Source organism: Lathamus discolor, chromosome 2 (assembly GCF_037157495.1).
Source record: "Lathamus discolor isolate bLatDis1 chromosome 2, bLatDis1.hap1, whole genome shotgun sequence".
In the NCBI taxonomy this organism is placed as follows: Eukaryota; Metazoa; Chordata; class Aves; order Psittaciformes; family Psittacidae; genus Lathamus; species Lathamus discolor.
The window spans coordinates 23,192,459-23,216,972 of NC_088885.1; the positions used below are offsets into that span (position 1 = coordinate 23,192,459).

Below are 24,514 nucleotides of genomic sequence, written 5' to 3' on the forward strand. Positions count from 1 at the left end.
AGTCATTAGGTGAGTCCAACTCGCCAAATACGTATTCATCAGCTCACTATATGCTCACTTAAACGTGTAAAGCAACAATTCCCTCTTGCCCCAAAAGCTGTATTCCGTTTCTGTTAAATGGAACTTAACTGATGGTACTTTCTCAAATTCAGAATTGTCAGATCAGTGCAGGGGGAAGTTTTATTAAACTATTTTACATTCAAGTTAATGGATTGTGATCATCATTTAATGTATTTATTTGAGGAGTTTGGTCTGTCCTTTATGCAGTTTCATGGGTTTATGTAACAAATGCACGTGTGCACACAAACCACCAGAACTCCTTTACTACAGCTATTTCTGCATGTAATCTGCTGTCATTGTGATGAAAAGATTCCACTTCTGAAAATGAAAAGAGCCGTGTAAGCCACTAGTGGCATGGATTTTAATGACTTTTCCATCTTGAGTCAGAATTTGATTGTATGCTTCGGCCCAACAGATGCTTCAGCAGCCAGCTAGCTCCCAAGTGACCTCAAACCTGGGGACTTCCTTTTCAAATGTTACAGCTTGGCCACAGCAATGAGTGATTGGATTGGAAATGCTGCCTACAGCAAGCTCACCATCAGCCTGCCCTCCTCCCTCCGGCAGCAGCACTTCTGAAGTCTCTTCTCAGCAAACAAACATTGCTGCTCCCTCCTCCATCACAGGAAGCAGCACAGAAGATAAACCAAGTCAGAGGCAAAACAGATTCTCAGACGCTGTGCACAGAAGCTTAAAATTAAGTTTCCTTATCACAAAGGCTGACCAGGAACCTTTAGACACAAGTAGTCAAGCCACAGGCACACACTGTAGCTTAAGGTAACTGAAGTCCTCCAGCTTTCAACATCCGGCTTTTCCCAGAATAGACTGAAGCAGTCAGCACGGGATGTTTGGGGTTTTTTTTCCTGAATGGAAGAGGATGAACCTCAAATGTAATTGCTTGTATTTGGAATGACATTTATACACAATCAAGAAACTAAAACTGAGTAAAAACTGTTGCGTCAGGTATGGAAAGGAGATTTGTAGTGAAACCAATTTCAAACAAAAATAAATTTATTTATTTCAAATCTTACACAGTGGAATTCCTTCATTGCACAAATCCAAGTATTAATTAGTCATGTTGATAGCTGTTGGATAATACATAATAAAACTCCTCTGTAATGTTGAAGTGGGGAACCCCAAAAGTAAGCTACATGAGAACTAGATACCTTACAGCTTTATGCAGCCACATAAGAAATGCTTTCTGCTGCTTTGTTATTACACAGGTAGTTGGTTCTATCAGCTCAAGCCTAGTGACTTGGATTTGTTTTATGCATATTGGGTTTTGTTCTATTACTTTCCAAGAGAGAGACTGTACTCCCCTGAGTCAGTTGTGTTCATTGGTCAGAATAAATTCCAGCATGACACCATTTCCATTAATCACAGACAAGCCAGCAGACATGAGCAAGATAATAGAAAGATAAAAACAATATCTGGTGAATGGGAAACATGATTTATGTACACTGCACACTAATATAGTGGAAGGTACCTGGAGGGCATTTTTTCAACTTTGAGAGACAAACTGAAAGAGAAGATGATGGGCTTCATATGAAGTACTTTGTTCACAGGGAAGAAAGCATCTGGAACCACGCAGGTCATGTAGCACCTCAGTGACACTTTTACAGCCCATCATTACTATGGCTGTGCTGCAGTCGTAGCTTCCCTGTGCATCTGCAAGCAATTTAAAGGTAATTTGCTACTAAACAGCTGTGACATTAATTTTTATTACAGTGATCTTAAGCTGGACCTGTGAGGTTGAATACTTCACCCAGCCAATCACACATCTGTAAATAACACACTGAGCATGAAGTATCTTCCCACCCAGTACAAGCTCGGCATCATGGATCTAATACAAATGCTTTGAGCACTCAAGACATTTCACTTAGTCATACTGTAATAAGCCAGATAAGAAGCAGAACAGGTTTCTTTTTAAAAAAAGGCATAAATTCTGTTTGCCTAAAAACAGCTCTTGGCCTCAGGAGGAGAAAAAGAACATCAGTACTTAGACACCCATAATGTCTAAGCAGGCGGTTTCAGTTCATGTAACTCTAGTTCTCAGTGGCATACTAAAGATGATACCACAAAAATACCTACTGTGTATTTCAACAGCACCACACCACCTACTCCCATTAAATTAAGGCTTTGTTTCTTTAATAAAAACCAAGTTAGTAGCCTTCACCACCACCACACAAAGTCCTGGTTCCAGTGCTGTGTACAGGAGGCACGATAAGGATGACTGCACTATGAACAAGGTGGTTCTATGGCAGGCACCGGGTGTGCAGAATTAGTCACCTTCCTGTAGCCCAAATGGAGGGATATGGGCTGAACAGCAAGAGTCAGTGTGCAGCAGCACTACTTACAATCCTTTGTAATTTACAATAAAGCCCCAGACTGTGCAGTCTAAACAGAACATCCTAGGGGTGGTTTTAATCTTGTCACTGATATAAATCAAGATGTTGAAGAAGAAAATCTCACCTTTCTTGGTTAAAAATTACACAAAAATGCATTTCTAAACCAGAGAAAACAGGAAGTGAATTGAAAGGAAGGAGGGAGAGAAAATCCAATTCTCATTTTATATCTTACTCTGGATAATAAAACCACTGCCAAAAAATCAGCTCAGAGCTGCCACAAGATTAACACAGGATACCAAATGTTTTCTTGATGACATACAAATAGCAAACAAATACAGAACTGGATTATTCTGTTTTATTCCAAGAACTCACTTTGCAGCATCATCTTTTGCAAATATATGCCATTTGCAGTACAAGACTATCCAAGCCCCACGCTCTTTCTATTTACATTATGCCAGCACAGCTTTAACTTCAAGGAACTTGTTCCTGATTTACAGCAGAGGAAGACAAGGCTTTCTGTTTCGGAACTAGAACTAAAAGTAAAGACCATTTCAGGCAATTTGTTTTCCCCCTTTAAAAGTTCAAGTGTTAAGGTGCCTGTTCAGAACCATTCTAAAGAAAGATGCCTTGGTTCATTCTAAAACTTCTTTAACTCTTGTGCAGACAGTTTTGATTACACTGATCCAGGTAATCTGCTGGACAGTTTAGCAAAGTTGATCTATTTTTCATTTCCCAAAACACATTCTCATTAGGCTTTGGAGGACTTGGGAATACCCAGGAATTATCTTCCAGAGAGCTCTTTCCATACGAATGGTGTTCCTGAAACGTTTTGCCATCCATTGGAATAGGTCTCTCATCTGTCCATGCTTGTAGAATCATCCTTTCAGGTGGGATTTGTCCATCTCTTGGCAGAGGAGGAGACACAGCATTGCAGAGTACTTGATCATTCAGTGAGAGTTTCTTATGGACCACCCCAGCTGACAAATTCAGCTTTGAAATGTTCAAGTCAACACATTGCACTGGTGCAGTAGAGGCAGCTGAACAGAAAAAGATAAAATAGTATTTTAAAGTGATATTATCTAATGCATTTTTCATCCTCTCCAAATGTGCTGCAGTACAGCAGAGATGCCAGGGTTTTCAAGCTATGTATTTTCAGACTGTATTCAGTAACTACTTAAAGCACAACCCTTCAGAAGTTCAAGAAAAATGGAATTCACTGAAAATGGACTGAAAATGTAAAAAAAAAAGCAGAGGCACATTTGTTGAAAATGCCTCCATACATAAATGACAGCTAAGCAGAATCTGCATGTTAACTGTACTGTTAACATCACACACAGAGCAATTCATACATTTGCTCTGCAGACTTAATGCATCTCTGACAGCAGCAGCTATTTGTGTATGGTAAGATAGTACTACAGATATAAGAAGTGCACTTTTTAAGTCAATTCTACCCATATTTTGCATAAGCCAAGATTTTTCTATAAGCACAGATATTTCTGCATTGCATTCATTAAGTGTGGCTGATGACCAAGGTAAACAAAAACTAAATCCTGTTTTGATTTCTGCCAGACCTGCCCACTCTTACATACTTGTGAAAAAGCACACAGAAAACCCTCAGAGCAAAAAGCCAAACTCCACTGTTTCCCAGTCAATCAATAATGCCTTTTATAGCTGCGGATGTAACTGCATTAACAACTGCAGAAAATCAGACTGTTGACCAAGCAGGACAAGAGAAAAATCAGTACTTGGCAGTGGCAAGACAGACAACTCCCAATTAAAAATAAAGACAGAAAGACACTGTGTGATCACATCAAACTTGACAGGCTTAAGGATTAAAACCTCATTCAGTTCCCAGTTTCTCTGCTGAAGTTATTTGACAAATGCGTCTCGGAACTGCAGGGACACACACTCACCTGGGGATAATATGGCTGAGTCTACAAAATGTGTTGATAGTTTATCAGCCAAGCGATCATTAGTCACTGCTGGCCACAAAGGCAGTGATTCACCTGGAGGTGAATCCCATCATTACCTCACCTAGTCAAAGCTGGTTAGAAACAAAATGTCTTGATCTTGCAGTGGACAGGGGCATCAGAGACTGCCACTAATGTACTGTAACCAAGTTCACCATGTTTCTGCAGTGAGCATAAAACAAAGGAAACAAACACTGCAGTAAACAGTCTGGCCCCACCACGGTAAGAACACTCTCTCATAAAGCATCTAGCTTGAGAGAAACATAGGTATGAAATAGAAGAACCATCTGATAAACTGCTTATAGCAATTCTACATACTTTATGTGGAAATTATTTTCCCCTTAATTATTTGCAATGTAGCAGCAGAAATGTAGCCTCAGTATTTTGACACCAGAAAATGTCATTTTTCATAGCATTTTGCTAGAAAAGGGAGCTTCTGTGAACACCAACATAAATATCCAACCATAAGGGAATTTCAGTCTATTAAAGCCTGATTTTAAAATATTGCCAAATTAATACTTCATATATTCTATACTAGGAAAATAAAACTGTGTTTGCAAAAAGATTTTTTCCACCTTAATATGAAGTAGTTGTGGTAAAAGGTCAAATACAAGTAAACTTAACACCTCAGCCTTGTGCACATAAGCAACACTTGACTGAGAAAAAAGCCACAAGGGGAACAGAATACAGTTCTGAAGAAAAAACACATCAGCAACACCTTTATGTGTGAAGTTGACCAGTATGAGACAGAAGCAAAAGCAGAAAATGGGTAGGCTGGAACCATAATACAGGCTAGCTTATCAACTTCAATTGATCAGAGTCTGATAAGATATGATAGCTGGTTTCTTTTAAAAATGGTACAGCCTGAATCAATGGTCTGTAAGGTCTGTGACTGCAAAGACTGACTTGCCTTTCTTGGTTGCTGCTGGGTTTGTTTTCAGTGTTCGCAGGACCTCAGCTTGCACATCAGCCACTAAGCGCAAATTGGACATTTCTCTCTTCAGTTCCCAATATGCTTGTTGCACGCTTTCAAAACAAACATTTGTAAGAAGTTAAATAACTGCCACCTCTAGAATGCCCTCATGCCTATTAACAGCGTGTTAATTATGCTTATCCAGCATTAGCTGTTAATGATTTTGCCAGACATACACTACAGATTTTGCTAGAGTACCATAATTCAAAGTTAACTGAGCAGTACCGATGATCATCATAAATGGAGGGATGACTGTTGCATATTACAATATATAATGTATAACATGCTAGATCATAATCATAATTTCCAGTTCCCAAATATGATGCAGATTTGCCAACTGCACTATTGGAAACTAATAGTTTTATCAGAAGATAGTTAATCTCAAAGGAACACTTTAAAAAAATACATTAAATGGACACTAGCCTACAGCCAAGGTAGAGTACTAATTCTGAATGGCTTCTGATAAATGACTGCACATGCCATCGTGTGTAATGTTCCTACGAATGTTAATTGATCATAGTTGTAAGTATTGAATCAAAATCAGTATTTGGGACTTTGCACAACTCACTTTGTTCAGTGAATTCAGACAAGATACCCAAGATCCAAACTGAGCACCCATACACAGACCAAACTAAAATACAGAACATACTGTTTCACATTCGAGTCCTCCAATTTATATTAATACACTGCCCTGGCAGACAGTATGAAAAATAAGGACCCAATTCATTCTCCAATAAGACACCATAATGTGAGAAACATATTTAGCAGCACTGTTCCGACACTGAAGTTTCAGATTAATAGCTGGTAAAAAGAAATCATGAACAACAACAAAAAAAAAAAAATCAAAGAGCCATCATCATATGCTTCTTGGTAAAACTTCAAGCAAAGGCTCACCAAACACCGCATTTATTTTGACTAATAATTAATCTAGTGTTCAAAGACATAAGGATGCTGTTACTTAAACATGAAATGAATGATTTAATGTTGGGTTTTTTATTGCTTAACATTCTATCAAAACACCTTTATTGAGGACAAGTATCATGGGTGACAGCTTTCAGAGTATTTCTTTCTTCCTCACTATATTCACCTAAAAGACATTTATTTGAAAACAGTTCAGGATCTCAAGCTAGTGTTGAGATGACTAAATTATTTCAGGCCATATATCAACTTTCTTTTCAAACATGCATATATACAGATTTCTGTCCCTCTAAAATAGCAATCTAGGATCACTCCTGCATGAGATTCATCAGACCTGGATGTGTTCAAAAGCAGCCTGAGAAACAGCTATGATTCTTTTCTGCAAGTAAACACTAGAAGAGTTGTCTTAAACCAAAGAAATTAAACTTCCTTCTATGCACTGATGTACTTCCCCAGAATGCAAACATTCAGATTCAAGAACTCTGTTAAAGAACAGAGGAAACTGACAGGAATCAGCAGTTCCCATAGACAAAATTTTCAGAACTGACACTTGCAGAAGTTGGGCCAAACCTGTGGCTTTTTTACTGCAGAATACATGAGACAATGTTTCAGTTAAGTTCATGTGGCAATCCTGCTTCATTTATTCATGTGGTTTAGTCTCCAAAATAAGATCAAACAAACTTCAGTTACATCAAAACAGGTCTGATACTTAATACAGAAGCATTAAATGGAAGCGCAGCTCAGTATCTGCCACCAACCAGAAAGAAAGTGCTAGTTAAGTTTTGTAACGTGTCTTTAATGCTTTTAAAAGCATCTTGCGAAGGGATGCAAGTACCAGAATTCCACTTAAATCACACATAACATTTTAATTGGTTTTATGGATACTGACGTAGAACCCCATTGCAAAGCCCAATTTTCCAGGAATTTGCAACTGAAAACCAAGGATTCCACATCCCTGGAAGTTTATCCTGTACTGCCTTCTAACACACAGTATAAACCTGGAATACGATAGCCTATCTACAGCAAAGTAGATTTGCAAACCAAGAATTTAAAGTCAGATTTGCAGGTTGCTAACAAATGTGAAATAGTATCTTTGAAAGTTACCTGCAAATGCCTCCATCTCCCATGAACAGCAGGATTGCTTGCTACAACAAATGTCTTGCATAGGAGGTTTTTCAAGTATTTTCCCACAGATTTTGGATGTGCTTACACATTCAGTACACATTAGACAATCGTTATTTATGTCTTATTACAAAACCCACTGTACTGTACGTATGCAAATTCAGGTGGTTGCCACCTGAATGTCACTTTGTGGAATAAATCTGCTCTGGAAGATCAAGGAGGTAATTTCTGTACCTTGAGGTAACACCTTTTTCTAGGCGTGTAAGACTGCCTATGAAGCTGCAGCACAAACCACAAGTGTTTGCGAGCTCGCTATCCACTGAAGGTGAAATGTGAAAGCGTAATTTGGCTATAGTGGATACAATATTATCATCATTACACCAGAAAACATATGTAAAGAAATATCTCTACTGTTCTCTTGTCAGTGACTTATTTCCTTTCCAATCTAATACCTAAGTAAGCAACAAGGTATTGCGCTAAACAATCTGTCATTATGAAGGACTACTCTTCCCTCTTGTGGAAACTCGTGTAAGTACACAAACAGGCATAGCTGGGTGTAGGACATGCAGTCAGTATTTAACTTCTGCAGGACAGAATATTTGGGAACTTTTGTGCATCCAGGAATTGCTCTTCTGCATCCAAAATTAAAGGACATACCTACTTTTAATATGGCACACATACTCAAGAAAAGATAATACAGGAGTTCATATCCTAAGCACAATTATTACTTGAATGGCTGCAAAATGAGAACAGATGCTTTCTAGTATTTTAGCATTTTTCTGGAAATTGGTATTTCTTTTTGCATAGACCACATAATGGCTGCTCAATATATATATGTATGTCTTGTAGTAGAAATATTATTGCACTGCACTAAGACAGACTGTACTTTCCAACTCCTGAGTAAGAGATTTGAAGCCATCACCTACACAAACACAGAAACCGCCCCATATGCAGAATGAAGATATTTTACAGCTGGGATGAGACTTGGAAGCTTATCTACCACCTCCTCAAGTCAACTAATTATTAAAAGGCTGGGGTTTAAATCCAAGATAATTTAACATGCATTTATGTACAAGCTGAAGATGTAAATGTTTTATCATCATCATCTGCCGAACTACAAACATAACAAACAAATTTACAGTGATCTTACTAAATCTGTATGCCTAGACTTGACATTACATTATGTAATTTGAAATAACACATCTGAACAGGCTGCAAGAATATTTACCTATTCAAATAACTGTCCCTCAGTAAACTAAAACATGAAAGCCACTTGATTTTCATACCTTTGGATGTCTTGCCTTTGAAGGACGTCTCCATTTAATGGACTTTCACTTTGGGCCTGGTCCTGTATAACAGAGTGCGGGGAAGACAGAGACAGAATGAATATATGATTTTAGATCTTCTATCAGCAAATACTGCAGTGAAACGACAAGTTTGCCGATACTGAAATTCAAAGCAGACTCCATTGCAGTGGTTTTCAAAACGGACATCAAGACTCCTACTAAGAATTTAGCTTAAAAATGCTTAAAACTACCTAAATAGAAGTGTTGCACAGCCACTATACTTACTCACCATACTCAACCATACGCACTCTACTTTTTAAACAGCTGAGCTCTTGAAGTTTGTGATTCTTTGAAAAGCAAGAATCGAGAAAGGCTTTTGACTTCCATTAAAAAAAAAAAAAGAGTAATCAATCTTCTCTTGTTCTTTTCCTGCCCATTAATTTAATCATTAAATTAAACCAAACTGTTTCAGTATAGATTTGCTTCTACAAGTTACTTTTATGACAGAACATAATTTATCCCTTGAGTCTGAAAAGCTACTTTAAAATGGTGCATGCAAGCAGCCTCACTGAAGTTAACAGGACAGTCTAACAGATCAAACATTGGGCTCGCTTCGTTAGTCATGTTTCTGTTAGACCCTCACATGCAGTAAGTTCCCATTCATATCCCTTTCCATTCTCCCTTCCTGCTACTGTTCCATTCAGCCAAAGCTGTTATGGATTTGAGACTTCTTACTGTGACTTCATGATAGCCTATATGCATTTCAAGCAACTTGTCAATACAATATACACACTGCATCAACTGTAATGCAAAACCTGAATATCTAACAACAGGAAATATGCTTGCCTAAGGTAGAAAATATCTGAAAATGCTAACTGATGCAATTAAAGCCAGTAGTAATGAAAATATGAGCTGGGTTTGAAACAATGCTGACTTGTCATTCCCATGGATCACATATCCCTGTACTGCACCTGACAGTTTTTCCCCATCCTGAAGCCTTTCTCACCACCAGCCATGAAAGATTCAATTTCATAGTTGAAAAAGGCACTATATACTTTTCAATTTCCTATAAACAGTTACCAGGATCAAAAAGAAATGGTATTTAAAAAAAAGGGGGGGGGGGGGGGGGAAGCTCTTCCTTATATTTGTTCTTTATAACAAAAGCTGCTGACATACGCATTATTTCAACAGCATCAAATCTAGTATTCCTTACAATGGCTATGTTAGTCTGTTCTTTTCAGAAACATTCACTCTCACAATGCAATCTTCAATTATTTATATAGCTGTTACTCTAGCCTATAGAGCTACTGAAGACCCCCGAACTGCATACAAGTTATAGTATGCCTTCAGAATTTACAAGTTACTGAAAACACCTAAAAGAATTCTAGATACAAGTGAAAACAAACCCAACAGTAACAGAAGTTCACAGAACACCTCACACACCTTTCTGGTAATGTGCTTTATCTTCTCCTAGTGGAAAAAACACACACTAAACCTTGCATTAGGCAATCAATACACATAAGCCTGTCTGCACAAGCTAGGATAGTGGCTTCACAGTAGCACGTCAGTGCAGATGCATCCAGTGCTGATACCGCAACAACACAACTGTATATGCTGCTAGGGAAGCAGGGGAGAAGGACTTGAGGCTAGGTCTAGTCTGATCCCTGAAAGACCAGGAGAGGTTCAGGTGCATCTTAGTCTCATCCTAAAGGGATCCAGTTCCCATATTCTAGACTGCTCCATGATGCAAGGCACAGGAGGCAGCAGTGATTAGGATATTTCAGAAGTATATTTCTGTAATAATGTAAATGTGCCCAAAAGAAAGTGTGCCAAAGAAACATTCCGAAATCAAAACAAATCCTGTTTGCAGGCAGATAATGGCCATGAATGATGGATTCTACCTGTGAGTCTTAACATATCCTGAAAATTGACTCACTCAAACACTGTGTGAATCAAGATTAGAAAATCATGACTGTATGATGACCAAAAGGAACCTTTTTTGAAGTCTGCCACTTCAAACAGTAACAGTTACATCTTTCAAATTTATTGTGTAACTTCAATGTGACTGCAGACTCCTAAAGACTGTCACTGCATCTTTCATCAAAGAAAGATGTAAAGCAGTACGCATGCAGCACACTTTAACTTAATATATTTTATTACTGGTGAGCTATCTTAATTTTACTTTTGAGATCCTAATAACATCTGCATTACACAACGAGTCCCTCAGAACAGACACTTGCCCCAGAAATGGCAGGGAAGTGCACCAGAAGTGGTACTTTCCTGACAGGCTTCATGCTGCTACTCTTAAAAAAAAAAAGTGCTACAGCTGCTTAAACAAACTTCATGACATCTCTTAATATAAGCACTGTGTTGATTCTGTTGTCTGGTTTTGCCCAGACTTTCTGCGTAATCCAGCCCAAGACAAATGCTAACACAGAATAAGTTGATGTGAACAGCTGCTTACAAGAAATCATAAAGCTTTATTTTCTGTTGTTACATGGGAACAGCTGGCAAATCTCGCCGATGTAGAATTATAGGATATTTGGAGTTGGAAGGGACCCATAAGGGTCATTGAGTTCAACTCCCTGCTCATCACAGGACCATCTAAACCTAAAGATTAAGAGCGTTGTCCAGACACTCCCTAAATCCTGACAGACTTGGTGCCATGACCAGGTCCCTGGGCAGCCTGTTACTGTTTCCAAGAAATGAGACAGCCTATAAGGATATTGAAGGTTAATTTTATTAAGTTGTTTACCTTTCACTCAGATATATCCTTTATTCTCTGTTTGCCCTTTATTCTGCTTGAGCATGAGATTTAAAATAATCTACTAATACAAAAAATCCTTAAAAAATAAGGTACCTTCTGCTTGGATTTTTGCAACTCCTTTCTGAGACTGTTGTACTCTTCCTTGAGCTTCTCTAGATCCTGTTCCAGACTATGCACTTTCAGGTCACTGTTCAGCTTCTCTATTTCCCAGTTGGACTGACTACAATTCAGATTTTTCATCACTGTAAAGAAGACAAACAAGACAATCAGATTTCAGGCTCACTTCAAGGAATGTAACTCACTATGTACCAGTCAACCAGCCCCTGCCCTACAGAAACATCATCCTGTACATTCTGAAGAAATTGCAGTCTATCCAACAGGGCAACTGGTAAAGTTGTCAGCAGAGAAGTGGTCTATTTTCTGAGTTTAAAGTATGAAGCCCTACTTTACAGGAATGCATAGGAGACTTTACATAAAGAAAAAGGAAGTAACAGCATAAAAAGGCACTAGAAATACAAAAATCAGTTAAAGGCAAGCACACGATATAAACACCAACTCACATACTTCTTACATGCTTTGAAAACACAAGCCTATTCCTCTTCAGATTTATATTGTAACATAATTTACTGTAAGTTTTCTGCAAGTTTAGTATTAAGAAGTTCCAAAGACAGCAGCTAAAGATAAGCCAAAACAAAAGGGTAAAGCCTAGAAGTTACATACGTCTTCTTATCAGACAGAAGAAATTCACATGTTCACTTGTAAGAAGAGACCTAAGACGATCCGAGCATCAAATCAGTAGTAGGGCATTAGATGGTGAGAAAAGGAAGCACATGACAGGAAGAAAATCCCTGAGTCTTCAACCACATGGTACTGTCCCAGATTTAACAGTTTAAACAAGCTTAAACTTCACTGATTTGTTTTTCTAACAAGGTACTTGGAGCCCACTTAGGAATAAGACCTCTCCTTATAAAACCTGCACTTCTCAACTCCTTAAACAGTGAAGTCCTCATCAGTGATACAACTACTACTATTACACACGGTTTGTTCTTCAAGATTTAAAAACTTGTGCAATTGAAACAGTGCATTACATGCTTGAGGTCCTCTTGGAAAGAAATCCAATTCAAGCACAGAGTACTTACAAGTGCCTTTCAAATGACTACATTTGTACAGAATCTGAAGTACAGTCCCTATCTCTATACTATAGATGTCTTTCTTCTTCTCCTGTCTTGAACTGTATTAATATGGATTTTTTTTTTCTTCCATAGTGTTTTATTTTACATACCTATCATCTACACAGCACCCTGCAACAGGAGTAACAGAAGCTGGATACGGGCTTTTGGAATTGCAAGGGCACATTGTTTCTACTTCTTTCCACCAGGCTCACTACAACCACCATCTTTCTACTCTTCCTCACCTACCAGCCCTTTAAGTAACTGCTGTTCACTGCAGCTATTGCTGTACAACAGCCACTTTTATCTGTCATATCTTAACAGTGGGACAAAGCAATATAGCAGATCATCTGCAGGTACCAGAGGAAGTAGTACTGACTGAATGGCATTTGATACTTGAACAAGTATGCTCCTGCCCCACTCTGAGGAAAGGGTGGTGGGACCCAGAGATGAACATACTAGCCTATGAACTGTCAGGCTGTACATAGTAATGGAAGAACAGAACAGCCTCAGATCTTCACTGTGGAGCTCCTTGCCTATGATAATCTAACATGCATGTCACCATTTACTAGAACAAACACACGTGTTCTCGAGTACCTCACTGCAATATATGTCTCTCTTACCTAAGCCACTATATAGGTGAAACCTCTTCATGCCCCAAGATCGTAACATCACCATTAAGACTAGTCAGTATAGATTAAGATGAAGTAACCAAATGCATACCTTGTTGAGTTTCCACTTCAGTTCTTAGCTGTAACAGCTCTACTTCTTTAGACTGCAACTGTTCATTCAAGGTTTTCAAAGATTCTGAACATTCTTTCACCTGTTTTCAGGGGGAAGGGACAAAACCGTTTGTGAAGCTTTTTTCTATCCTGTCTAACAATTCAACTTTTTAAGAAAAAAAAAAAAATACATTCTTTGGAGTGTTTAGCATTCACCTAGCCCAGCAATAAAATTGAGTTACTTACAACCGTTATCCCTACATAAAGTACAGTCATGTACCTTAAAAACCTAAACGAGTGATAAAACAAACAGCACAGACTTTCAGCAAATAATACTCATTCTACAGTAAACATGTATTAACTCTGCAGTACTTTTATACTATGCGTGCATGTCACTCCTTAAACAGGTGTACCATTTTATCCAGCTTGCTTTTCAGATTATCTCTGTCAATGCAGGCCTCTCGATAGGCTTGGTATGCCTTGTTTACTTGTTCACGTCCAACTGAACTGCATTCCTCTTCCAGTCGGGAGCCAAGCAGCTAGAAGTTTAACAGACATGAGAAGCAAATAGTTTTGTATGTTATACTGAGAACTGCAAGAGCACAGCCTGCAATATTAAGCTGAGAGCATTTTAATTTTTAGTACAATAATGCAACACAGGCTGTCTACAAATTCTGCAGTCTCTAACCATAATTAATGCTCACTAGGTCACTGCTGTATTTAAAAACCATCAGAAGTCACACAAAAAAATCCCATTTTTCTAGACATATAAAAACTGCCTTTTGGAAGAAGAGTTTTGAGCATACTAAGACACCACATACAGAAAATTCAGAGGATACTGCATATTTTTTAGTGACTCGTAACTTAAGCAAAGATTTTTTTCAGATTATTTATGTGAGAAAAACCAAAGGACAAATATTTTACATGTAACTATTAACTTCCAAGTCAGCCCCGTTCTTAACAACCAATTTTTCCTTATCATTTCAGCATGTTGAACCCAAGAGTTTATTTCAATAGGCCAGTTCCTGGATTCTGACAATTTGTACACTTGGGACCCCTATAAACATCATAAAGGGGTAGATGAAATACAGTAACAATCCAATGCACCCTATGTGTCTTTCTAAATCAAAGCTAGTGTCTTTGCAGGGCAGTTCTGCACTGCATCACAGACAGGCCCGGTAAAAACCTAAAGTTCCAGCATGATGTAACTACAGTACCAGAGGAGCAAACTATGTTCCAGTCAAGCAAATGAAACAATTTACCAGAACTTAACTTGGAAAAAGTACTTAAAGTACTTAACCATCTGCTCCAGCCAAAAACAGAAAAAAACCCAGCAGTTGCTAGCAGAAGCTGGTAAACAGACTTTTTTCTTACCTTCTCTTCTAGAATTCTCACTCTTCTTTTTAAGGAGAAGTTCTCCTTCTCTGTCTCCTTTAGTCGTTTCTTGATATCTTCATATGCAGTGACAAGTGCGAAGTGTGACGCAACAGACTCGTCTCCGCTGTAAGATGAAACAGGAATCTCCCCATCTCTCTTATGAGTGTTGTCTGCTTTTTCATGGTTCAAAATACAGATGTCATCCTCCACCAAGTCCTCCATGACAGCTGTTAAAAAGACAAAGTGCAAAATTTTCAGAGACAAATCCATCAAGAGCCCCAAGTCTGAAAACCTTCCAAATAATACTGCAGGGTGTTTCTGTCTGAGTGTGACACGACTGCAGAATTAGGAAATACCTTAATCTTGCAGAAAATTCCTGAAACCTCTTATACAGTGAAAATACGTTGGTTAGAAAAGCAGCATCTTCCACTGTTACTTGATAAAAATATTTTGAGTATGCATCAAATTTATGAACCCCCAAATTCATATTTCTTAACACCATCCTACAATTCGGCTGGTACCAAACACTTGAACTCCAAAGGAATATCTTATTAGAGTTTTTGCAAGCCAGCACTGAGCAGAGAAAGAGATTATAGTTGCAAGAAACTGAGTACTGTGGTTCCTGAGCATAAGTGCCAGATTTCCTTCATTCTTGAATGCAAGGATTTATACTTTTCCCAAGCTTCAAAATGGAATCTTAAGGTATATTTGCATTAGCCCTCAAGGAGGCTGCATGTGTAGCTATTCTTTACTTGGTCACAGTAGAAAATATCCTGCTGAACATGCTTGAGGCATGTTGAGACAGTAATTCTTGACTGCCTCAACATGCATGAAGAAAACTGACAATAATCTGACCATAAGTATTACTCTAAAATACTAGGCAAATCCACCTGACTGAAAAATGTAAATTAACCATTACACTGAGATTCTGTTACAACTCATGCCATTTAAGCACAGTGAAACATTCGATAAGAAAATAGCATCTTTAAAAAACTCCATATGCTTTCCTGAACTCCAGGGCTTGAGGGAAAAGCCCCAACAGCATTTTCCTTAATGTTACTAGTTATCAGGAACAAGTACAGGGGTTTGATCTAAAAATAAACCATCCCCCCAAACCCCAAACCAATCAAACTAAAAAAGACACAGCTCATTCTTACTTAGGGTCATTTATATGCAATATTAATCAATGCTCTACAGTACCTGATAACATTCTCCCCCCTCCTTAAACAAACTGCTGATGCTACTTCTTCCAAAAGCAGATTTTTATTTTTTTCACACTGAAAAAATCCTTAGGTTCCTGATGAACCAACAGAAATTCTGTAATGAATAGAATTAGTATAGTGTTGGAGAGGGACTCTTCATCACAGACTGTAGCAACAGGACAAGGGGTAATGGGTTGAAACTTAAACAGGAAGTTCCGGTTAGATATAAGGAGGAAGTTCTTTACTGTGAGGGTGGTGAGGCACTGGAATGGGTTGCCCAGAGAAGTTGTGAATGCTCCATCCCTGGCGGTGTTCGAGTCCAGGTTGGACAGAGCCTTGGGTGGCATGGTTTAGAGTGAGGTGTCCCTGCCCACGGCAAGGGGTTTGGAACTAGATGATCTTAAGGTCCTTTCCAACCCTAACTATTCTGTAATTCTATGAAGATAGTCTGTATTGTAGGAAAAGGTTATTTCAACAGGAAATTGCCCTGATCACAACTTCACAGGAAAGGCATCAGTAGGGCTGCAACCCCACAAACACAACGGCTACCTCTACTGTGTATTTGTTATTTAAATTCAAACTAGACAGTCATTTGTTTAGCAATACTAAGAGGTAAATGGATCAACTACCCTGGAGCTTATCTGTGTGGTCTAACTTCCTTCACTGTGCTAGGACTGGAAAAGCCACATGGGCTGCAGCACTACAAAGAACTGTAGTACAGCTATAGGTGAACAACGGTGTGGTTACCACATTTGTCTCCATTTGCTCCAAGCCAGTTAAGACAACTTGATAAAAAACAATGACAGCTCGTTTATACTAAACAGATGGCAGTGGAGTTGCAACAGTGAAAAGAGACAAGAAAATCTACAAACCAAAACTGAAGTCCTTTTAATGGTTGTGTTCAGAAGGCAAACAGATGCCTTGTACACTGATGTATTCTAACAAAACAGGAGGTAGCCTACGCTTCCCTTGCCTGTTGCTCTGCCTCATACTTCAGTAGAAAGAGCCTTGCAAAAAAAGGTTTGTTTCCTTTTCAGTGCAAGAATATCACTGCTCCATGAACAAGGTGACCTTGACCATCATCCAAACTGTGTTAACTAACTGAAAGAATTGCCAATTTTGTCTTCCAAGATGAGCATAACATAACAGCTTTTCCTCCCACGTTGTACCAAGGGCCCTATGAGTCGTCACCCATCTCATCAAATTCCAAGAGCTTGCATTCTCAAGGCAACACATCTCCTGTTCTCTGAACTAGATTCAAACATCATTAAAGAAGTGTCACCGCTTATCATTATCTCCTGAAGAAAGCTGCACATTGTGTGACCTTGTACATAAAATACATCTTCATCCCCACACTTCCCTATAGCTCCTAAACTTCAGCATCATACATTCCGATTTCTTGCACAGACCAGTTCCACCAGGAGATGGCAATAAGGGAAAACAGGTGACAACACCAGGAGACAAGACCATATTTGTTCTGTGTTTTGCTGACTAAACCTTACCACCTTTATAAGCTTCCAAGACCTTTCAAGTAAGATGCACGCATACACAAGTACTATTAATTCTGGTACACACTTAACCTGCACCTACCAAGAGGGCTAGTTACACTAGCTTCTTTTTACTTGAAAGAACTCATTTAGTTTACAGGATTACTCAGCTCTGGTTTTCTGGCGCTACTCTAAACCAGCACTGGATGTTATTTAGAAGATAAGGATATAATTTCACATAATCAAAGGGGCTTTAACACACATTTTTCAAAATGCAGTGGGTTATTCAGAAGTAATCATGCTAGCTTTAAATTCTCCAATTATTAAAAAGAAATAACAAAAGTAATGAAACATGCTTGTCTGTAGTGGAAGCTCAACAGCCCATCAAGAAAGGAAAAAAAAAAAAATAAATCACTTTCTTTCATTATCTCTATTAACATAAAGTATTAATAATATCCATACCCCGTATTACAGTGCCACAACCACAAAAAGTGCAGTCACTTCAGCTTTACAAGAAACACAATTCAAATCACCATTGTCATCCTGCCCAACAACACAGAAACAAAACAGACATCAGACAGACATCACTTCCTAATAAATGGACAGATTTACATAAATTGAAATTTAAATGCCACTGAACACTAATTTACTCAGAATTTTAGATCACATGAAAGGAGTATAATAATAGAATATTTACATGACTAAGGTCAGCATAAAATCACTTCAAAAAGCTATAGCATAGAGAGCCAGCAAACAAAAAGCCATGGGTATTCTGAGATTACCACTACCTCCCTAAAGGATATTTCTGCTTTTGGAAAAGAGCACTACTCTTGAAACCAAAAGTACCTTTTCTTTACAAAACAAGCAAGCCACTATGATTTCTAAGAGATTTCATGACGCTGTTGTCAATCAATCTGAAAGGAAAAGTCTTCGCATATTTTATTATGAATAGCTCCCTATCTTTGCTGTAAGTTATTCTACAAACCCACACAGTTAAATTAAAACAAAAACCAAAACAAATAACCAAAAAAGCCACACCAAAACCCAAAACTCTGCAAAATTTTAACAAATTTATAGAAGAGGAAAATAACTACAGAAAAAATGCATTTAACAAATCTCAGGTATGAGTTGATAAAACTTCAACATTTCAACATTAGTAAACATCATTCTGTTGCTTGTGCTTACTGAATATTCCTTTTATTGCATATTTCAAGAAGTTTCCAATCTCAGTCTACAGAACTGTAACATTTCCTAAGAAAAAAGGAGCTATGACTTCTGTATTGGATAGGCGTACAATGACTCAAATGTAAGTTATATGCACCACTAACTGCAGTATAGATTAGATGAGCATGAGGAAACAGTCACATTAGGTAAATCATAGCATCTTTGCTAAATATACCTAACTATATATGTTATGTTGATATATACTATATCAACACAACCTAAAAAACAAACAAGCAAGACCCAAACAGTTTATGCTGCAAAAGACTTCCTGAACTGTTTCTGAAGAAAAAGAATAAATAACACAAAGTTACTTTTCCTGTACCTGCTAAGCCGGTATTAAAAGGCCAATAAAAGATATAAGCTCATACAAGAATAAAACCAGGCCATTAAACAGTGTAAGATCAGCAGTTCTATAAAGGTCGTAGTGAAATGCAGAGTCCACCTAGCTCTTTGGTTTACTGTCAGAAAAAGGAAAAAAACAAAAACAGAAAGCATGCTCAAAGATACTTCTTTCTCCACAAGAAGCTCTCTCATGATATTAAAGCAATAAACAGAAACCCTTAGAAGACAAAGCTTTACAAAATGGGGCTACATCCGTAAGAAATCCCTGACTGCAGCTGTTGCCTTAGATTTTACTCTTTAAGGACAGGAATTAAAATTTAGTTTCTCCAGTATTAAATTACATAATTTAATAAATATGAACTGTAAGCAACAACTCAAGAAATGCTTTCTGACACACACATGAATAGATTATTCCTAAAGTTATGACTCCTCAAATCCAGCAGTCCCAGAAGGACTGGCAGGATGGCTCACGGAGCCCAAGCACAGACGACTCTGCCCGTGCTTTATTTTGTTTAGCTTCTCCCGTTCAAAGCCACACGTAGGCACCGCTGCAAATGCCCCTGAGCTGTTACTCTGAAGCACTGAAATTTGATCACTCTGGAGTTGTAATTAATGAAATAATGAAATTCATGAGATTCTGTACAAGAATAACCAGTGAAAGATTTCCCACTAAAATGTTAGAAGTAATATACAAACAAGCTAATGTCTACGAATACAAATGATGTCCACCTTGGCTTACTTAAAGCAAGATACGCAATCCCACCTATTACACATTCCATCCCCAAAAAGGTCTCCCTAACTTTTCCCCGTGACAAAGGAACATGTTACATCTGTATTTTTTATTAGACTGCTCTGCATATGAAAGAGCCTATTTAAAAGGGCTTTAATCTTCTAAAAATAAGATCGTTAATATCAGTATTAGTGTTTGCATTAAATAATTTATGCTTTTGAAGAAAAAATAGAAACAAGCAAATATGATGTTGACAGGATATAGCATTAAGTTCTGACAGGAGTAATTATCTCCACTGTTTATAAGCATTAGTTTGAAGATACAGTACCACTTAAATTTTCTTTCACTTAAATTTTCTTTAACATACTACAGAAGTGTTTCCAGAAACCACTTTCATTGCTCATCAATGCTTAATGTAGGTTACAGACCAGCTTTGATTTAATGTATTAAATATCTTGAGAATAAGAATGTTTTCCTATTTCTTACTAATGGGAAAAAGGACGTAGAGCCTTTCTCTTCTAAGAGCTTTACAAATATTAGTCATTAACACCATGGGTGGTAGTTAAATATAAAACACATTGTATATAAGAAGAACACAGGATGCAGTGGCTCTAACAGCAGTCAGACCCACTGCACAGGTTCCTGTAGTCTGAAATGCTAATCTTATTCTCAGATCAGGAGAAGAAACAGTAAAAGCAGGATTACATTAATGTTTCCCAGTATTGAGCAGATCCCCATCTTCCCCATCTTTAGACTTGAAAGAGACTAGAACGGTTTTCAAAATATTTCCAAATGACAAATGCAAATAATTTCAAGACAGTATTTTCCTGATTTTTATTAAGGCTACTGAGAGTGAACCATTTTACTTTGTTTACCTTCCAGATTTAAGGGGTTTGACTTCACGGTGGTAGTATGAACATCTCCAGTGCTAATAACAAGAGTATAATTTCTGTACTGTTTACACTGCCTTACACAGAAGATTGTATATATGCATGTAGAGATAAGAATTAAACATTAAGTTCAAGAAATTCTTTTGAACCACAGGAATCCTGAATGAGTGCACTGAAGCCCTCACCTTCATTTCAGAAAAGTTTTACTTCTGTAAAAGTTTTGTACGAGTTTTACTTTTGTAAGACACTCCAGCACAGCAACGAAAAATACAGAATTCCTGCAGCCAGCATCCAAAACTCCACAGTGTATGGAGTATATGACACATAAACCAAGCAAGTCTTCCAATCTATCTTTTCGCATCTCTCCCTCAGAAATCTCAGTTTCTTTGATTCCAGTTGTGAACAGTCTGTTCTACAGAGAGAAACATGGCTTTTTACAGATACTTGATCCATTTCTAGAGCAAAAAAAGAAATAAAAAAATCAGCACATGCACATTTCAGTAGCTGCTAGCTTTGGCGACTGCTTATTCTTCCCTATGGACAAAGTCCACAGGTCCAAAGCACTCCCTGAAAGTTCATGCATATAAGGGCATATCCCTGCAGCTTCAGCGTACTTGATGCTCTTTCAGAAACACGTCAACACATCAGCTAAATCAGCCCTCCAAATCGCATTCATTTTGATGCCTCCAGGAAGTGAAGTAACTACCTCTCAGCTCAGATGAACTACAGTCAGGAGTTTCTGGTTTGTATTGTGAACATCTGGGTAAACCAGAGGAGCCAAACAAAACCTATTTAGGTAAAATGGGCAATTTTTTCAATCTCAAGCTTTTTACAATAAATAATCTACTCTCACGAGAAATATATTTTATGACAACAGTGCTTGATAAATTTTACTTTATCTGAACAGATTCATACTCTACTACCTTTGCTGCTAATCTGCAAACCCTACGCATCCTCAACATAACGTAGTCCATCTGCCTGTCTGGGGATGCTGTCACAACAACCGGTTTCTCTCGTAACTATCAGAAAAGGAAAGGAAGGGCCGGGGGGAGAACGGGAAAGTTGGAGTCAAATATTGCCCTCTCAGCACCATACAATCCTGATTATTAAACTACTAAATTTAATCTCTAAACTAATTAGAAGCAATATTGCCAGAGAAACACAAGTAGCAGCAAGATGGCTCCTGGCTGTTAAACCTTTCTAGCACCAAATATAAGTATATTCAAAGGTTGCTAAAAACCCCATATGTTCTCACGTGTGCTAACACTGAATATTATTTTAATAGACACTTTTTTGATGTTAATTCCTTCCCATTTCAAAATGTTTGTAAAGAACTGCCATTTACAAAAACTAAAGGGAGTTTGGTTTGGGTTATTTTTAAATCTCCTTTTGTAAAACAAACAGTAGGTCTTACCTCAGTCATAAGTCTCCTCCCATTGAATCCAACTGTCAGATTAATTAATATTCAATAAACTCACAAGTCTGGTGATATTATTACAGCTCTTAAAAGGCAAGTTGAACTGATTCACCCTGATGGCCCCTGCTCATCCTACCAGAATATCTGGATGTTTTCAAGACACAACTGTACAGGGTGGTAGATAATCTCACCTAGGCTCCCTTTCCCACAAAAGACTGGACCAGATGATCTTTCCAGGTCCTTCCTAACCTAGGCTGTTCTACAATTCAGGTCTACACCCCATTATTTCAGACTAACCTGGACATTTGAACATGAGTTCTAGTCTAAGTGGATGACTGAGTGTCCAAGTCACTCATGCCTCACTTCCCTTCTCAAACTTCATTTCTTCTTCCCAGATGACCTGTCAAATTTTGGAAGCATTTATGATTTTATACACCAAGAACTCCATGTAAAAATATTATATAATCATGTAAATAATAGCTAATGCAATTAAAGTATAAACATATAATGAAAACATAAGAGTGACTGCAAAGCTGGTTGTGAATAAATCACAAACATACAGAATCTCTGTAAGCTCCCCTCAGCAGAACCCGCCATTGACTTACACCAAGCTAGTTACTACCCCAACTCTCATATTAATCCCATCATCACCATTTTAACAAACTTGAACCCGCTGCCACTGCCACTGTTTTACTGAGTATTGCCTATCCAGACTTCCTGTGTTTAGAAAATACCTGTGAAAGAATTAAAATGTATATCAAAAAGTACATCCACACTACATTTTATCCCACTCCCTTCTACCTTTTCACTTATTTCCTTCAAAATCTCTTCTTTAGAAGTCAGACACTGATAGCATATGTAGCGACAGGTCTGCGCTTTTTTCAGGGTAACTTCCATAAGCAGACATCCCATATTTAACATTTTCCAGACGTATAAATCACAATCCTCAATTCAAGGTATCTAGTGGTATCATGAGAACAAACGTTACTGGATTTGCATCATCATGTACAGTTTTTTTCAACACTGTGAGATGCAATTATTCTATTTCTCCACTTGACTATACTAAATACAATCTATTCATGTACTTGATCTGGTAAGTTTCACACTCTCCCCACCTTTTTAATGCCATAAAAAGAGACATACTGAAAACCAAATCAGAATGTTTGCTGAAATTTAGGCAATCATAAACTTATCTCTATTACCTATTTTTGCTGCACAAAAATGTCACTTCATCCCTTTTGCTGCATTAAAGGCCTTTTCACTATTTAATCTTCACTGTAAAACATAACCTAACCAGTACTCTGCCAATGCTCACTTTCTATTTTTCTGAACTGTAATCTGAGAAAACTGTTGTGTCAGAAGAGCACCTAACCTTTGGCATCCGGTGCAGAGAATACGTTACGACAATAATTCACCCCTCACTCTGCTTCTTCCAGACCTGGCTTCCAGTATGCCCATGTTACTGCATACACATAGTGCAGGACAGCAGGGAACCTAAAGGATCCCCCAAGAAATGCAAAAGCTCCTAAAACCGCTCACTGGAACAGTTTATAGCCCAACCCACACTCTCTTGTAAATTGGTGGGGAGCAGGCTTATTTCAGGAGACCGGAGTGACTTCCTTACCAGGTGAAACACCAGGATTTAAAGCTGTAAATTCTGAAAAGTTGAAGGATTACTAGCACCGAAGACTACATCAACACTCACCTGTATTCCCTACACCTGTACTTCCATGCAAACCAACACAGCCTGCAACACCTGTATTCCAATGTGCTCCAGTATTTCATCACATTTCTGTTTCCACATCTTGTGCCAATAATCCCACTTCGTTCATTTCCTTTGCCAGATTCCCCTGTTCTAACACATAAATTGCTGTTCTAAAAACTCAACCGGTTTTTCAGCTTAATGGGGTGTAGCTTTTTAATTGGCTTTACTGCCTACCTGAGACCCGCTCCTAGCTCACTATCAGTACCTTTAAATTATGCTCACCATCTCTCAACGGGATGCCCCTCTTTAACCTATCTATGCTGTGCCTGCAGAGCACAGGCAGGGACATCACACTCTACCACCAACTTTCTCTTTCTATTTTAAGAAGAGAATCTAAAGATCGCCCCTGTCCCCAGGGGAAGCGCTCCTATTCCACAGGGCAACATGGCACGAAGCTCCCCAGCATCCCTCGGGAGAGGGGCCGGCCGCGGCCACACGCCGGCCACCGAAGTGTCCCCAGCAGCCCCCGGGCGCCGCCCGCGGCCCGTCCCCCGCGCCAGGACAAACCTCTGCAGGCCCTGCTCGGGCCGGGCGAGTCAGTGGTGTGCGGTCACCCCGGCGGAGAGGCACCGCCGGCCGTCGCAGCCTCCGCCCGGGCCCCCTCGGGCTCCCATCGCCGCCGAGCCCGACCACAGAACCAGCCTCCGCCTCCGCCAGGCACTCCCGGAGCCCCGCCCGCCGCCTGTCGAGGAAGTCAACACGTGCCCCACGTGACCCGAGCCTCGGTCCGTCCGGTCCCGCTCCCCTT

The 24,514-nt window shown here is 38.7% G+C and overlaps 1 protein-coding gene across 2 annotated transcripts; it reads right to left on the minus strand.

Annotated features, from left to right (window-relative positions):
• Window positions 1-1,050: 1,050 nt before the first annotated feature.
• On the minus strand, window positions 1,051-24,504 carry AZI2 (5-azacytidine induced 2). 2 transcript variants are annotated; one of them, XM_065666132.1, is made up of 9 exons: window positions 24,274-24,504; window positions 22,299-22,401; window positions 14,707-14,936; window positions 13,746-13,871; window positions 13,334-13,433; window positions 11,535-11,683; window positions 8,675-8,736; window positions 5,286-5,401; window positions 1,051-3,442 (listed from the first exon to the last, which is right to left on the minus strand). In XM_065666132.1, the coding sequence occupies exons 2-9, from the start codon at window positions 22,312-22,314 to the stop codon at window positions 3,054-3,056; spliced, it is 1,188 nt and encodes a 395-aa protein (XP_065522204.1). In that variant the 5' UTR covers window positions 22,315-22,401; window positions 24,274-24,504; the 3' UTR covers window positions 1,051-3,053. The 2 variants fall into 2 exon arrangements, with proteins under 2 accessions (XP_065522204.1, XP_065522205.1); XM_065666133.1 differs by lacking the exon at window positions 22,299-22,401.
• Window positions 24,505-24,514: the final 10 nt, after the last annotated feature.